Source organism: Triticum dicoccoides, chromosome 3B (genome assembly GCF_002162155.2).
Source record: "Triticum dicoccoides isolate Atlit2015 ecotype Zavitan chromosome 3B, WEW_v2.0, whole genome shotgun sequence".
Taxonomy (NCBI): domain Eukaryota; kingdom Viridiplantae; phylum Streptophyta; class Magnoliopsida; order Poales; family Poaceae; genus Triticum; species Triticum dicoccoides.
In genome coordinates this window covers 440,008,240-440,010,679 of record NC_041385.1, presented here as the reverse complement: position 1 = coordinate 440,010,679, position 2,440 = coordinate 440,008,240, and the positions used below count along the sequence as shown (strand labels likewise).

Here is a 2,440-nt window from a genome sequence, read left to right as displayed (position 1 = left end):
CAGCCCCAGTGCATGTAGCTCCCGCTTGCGCAGGGTCTGGGGAAGGGTCCGACCACTTTGGGTCTATTGTACGCAGCCTTTCCCTACATTTCTGTAAGAGGCTGTTTCCAGGACTTGAACCCGTGACCTCATGGTCACAAGGCAGCAGCTTTACCACTGCGCCAAGGCTCCCCTTCACAATTCAACATCTACTTGATTAAACAAATACCATGGCCCCAGCAATCCAAACTGTCTTAAAGTGCACGTTGTGCTGTGCCATGATTGTCTTTATGCAAGCTAAACTTTAGATGGACAATAAGGGGAATCACTCCCCGCCTAAAAACAATCATGATGTTTCCGTAGTGCAGTAAGGTTGAACACGGAAACACCAACGACTCGCTGGTGTAAAACAGGAAGCAAGACTTGCTTTCCCGACAGACTAATATGCATGGACAAGCATAAGCAAACAACTGATATACTCTTTTGTTTCCTTTTCTTTTGCTTCACTTCAAATGGAAGAAAACTGAAACTTCAAGCACATGCATCATTACAAACTATACACTGATTAGATCATGGGGTTTAACACGCACAAAGATCAATTATATCCTAATTTAGAGGTTTGTGCTTCAGAACATGAGGCAATCTATAATACTGATTCTGGTGATACACAAATGCTGAATCAAGAATAACAAGAATTACCTGATATCGTGCACTCTGTTTATTGTACCGAGACCCTGGGTCAGTACTCGTGTAGACAGACAACCATCCTCCATGAACACGGGGGTCATTGGCACTGCCTGGTCGTACTATTTCTGAAGCAGGCACCAAGGAAATATCAAGGTCATCCATCCACTCTAGCACCCGTATTGTCCCACGCCATGCCACCACCACATCCCGCCTCCCGAGCACTTCCTTACCCTCGTCGGTGGCCACAGCAACAAACCCCATCCAATTTGATTGCTTGCTCCATGCGGCCTTTGACAGCGGCTTTATCATGAAATCATCCGGCAAGCTCACCGTACACATTGCATATATAAACTTCGTAATCTCATACAGATTAGGGTTTGATACATCTACCCTGCTGAGGAAGTCCTTGCGTCTGAAGAGGCAAGACCCAGCATACCTTGACCTTCTCTCTCTGTTGAGCCCAGTGTATGCTGCCTGTGAGAGCTCACCGTAGTTGATGATATTCTTCCGGAGGTCGACGTCAAGAGGATCAAGTAGCCCCTTCCAGTAATTCGCACCGTTGAGTTCTCTCCATCTTCTGGCGATATTTCCAAACCCTCTTAGAGAACTCATATTTGACAGGAAATGCTTCTGTTTGTGTTGCTTACAAGAGCCCACAACTTAAACCTTTTGTATATATAGGACATGCTAGGCTGCTGGCTTCCCCACGAAACCTGCAGGCTGCAGTTTGATATGCGTGTTGAAGATGAGCTCCCCTGTCACTCTCTAACCCTACCAAATCTCTCACCCACCTGGCAACCATTCATCCTGTATTTCAAAGCATAGAGAAGCTTGCAAGGATCAACTAAGGACCCAAAGATAATTCTATCATTCTATTCATACCAACTGGCACTAGCCTGAACAAGTAGGGAAGACAAATAACGTGCAACACACCATATCTTTGTGTGGTTCAAAAGACAGGGGTTCACCAATCATCATTTGGGACCAGCAATGAACAGTGTCTTCTGCCCAAAATTTTACTCTGACCAATGACACCAGTGATTGTGTACACAATCAGTCTGCAAGACATTTTCCAAACGAGATGCATCCATCAAATCATGCCAACTAACCAAAAGATTCGATATTAAAACCCGTACTACCCATGATTAATAAATATATATATGATACCTAGTTCCTTTACAGAAGAATTACAGATAGTGACACTGGCCATACAATAATTGAAACTTATGTTTGGAAAGACATAACCACCAGTGTAGGATCCAACCATCATTTCCCTGTTATTGAGAGCATGCTTCCCGGAAAGTTGCTGTATGAAAAAGATGGCAAACCACATTAATCAGGTAAGAAAATTGCAAAAATAAGGTGAGCTTAGCAGTAAATCTATTCCACCTAAAGATTCCCTCAATTTTAGGTTAAGACAGGTCTAGATGGCTCAAGGTTTTTCAATTATAGAGGTTTTCTTATCTGTATACAGCCCAGCATCTGCCTATCACTTCGAAAGTACAATCTATTAAGGTAGTCAGAACTTACTACCAAGTCTTGGCCTACTAATTCCCAGCAGCCAATAGCAACATTTAATCACGTATAAGCTCACATTATGTAACAGATATGTAAATAAAGCAATTAAGAATTTCCAAACTTGATCAAACTAAGTTTTGGTTCTATGATCAGACAAGGAACATGATTTAGCACCTCATAAAGAATAAATTCAAATTTACTGAGGAAATAGGATCAATAGAGCAACATAAAGCATTTTATATGGTGCCCCCCCCCC

General features: G+C 42.7%; 1 protein-coding gene across 1 annotated transcript in view; it reads right to left on the bottom strand.

Moving 5' to 3' along the window:
* LOC119276408 (phospholipase A1-II 1) overlaps positions 1 to 2,440 on the bottom strand; it is a 4,722-nt gene that overhangs the window by 1,149 nt on the left and 1,133 nt on the right. The window contains exon 2 of the mRNA XM_037557459.1: positions 679 to 1,972. Within this exon, the coding sequence (XP_037413356.1) occupies positions 679 to 1,278 (600 nt within the window). The 5' untranslated portion in view covers positions 1,279 to 1,972. The remainder of the gene's footprint in view (positions 1 to 678; positions 1,973 to 2,440) is intronic.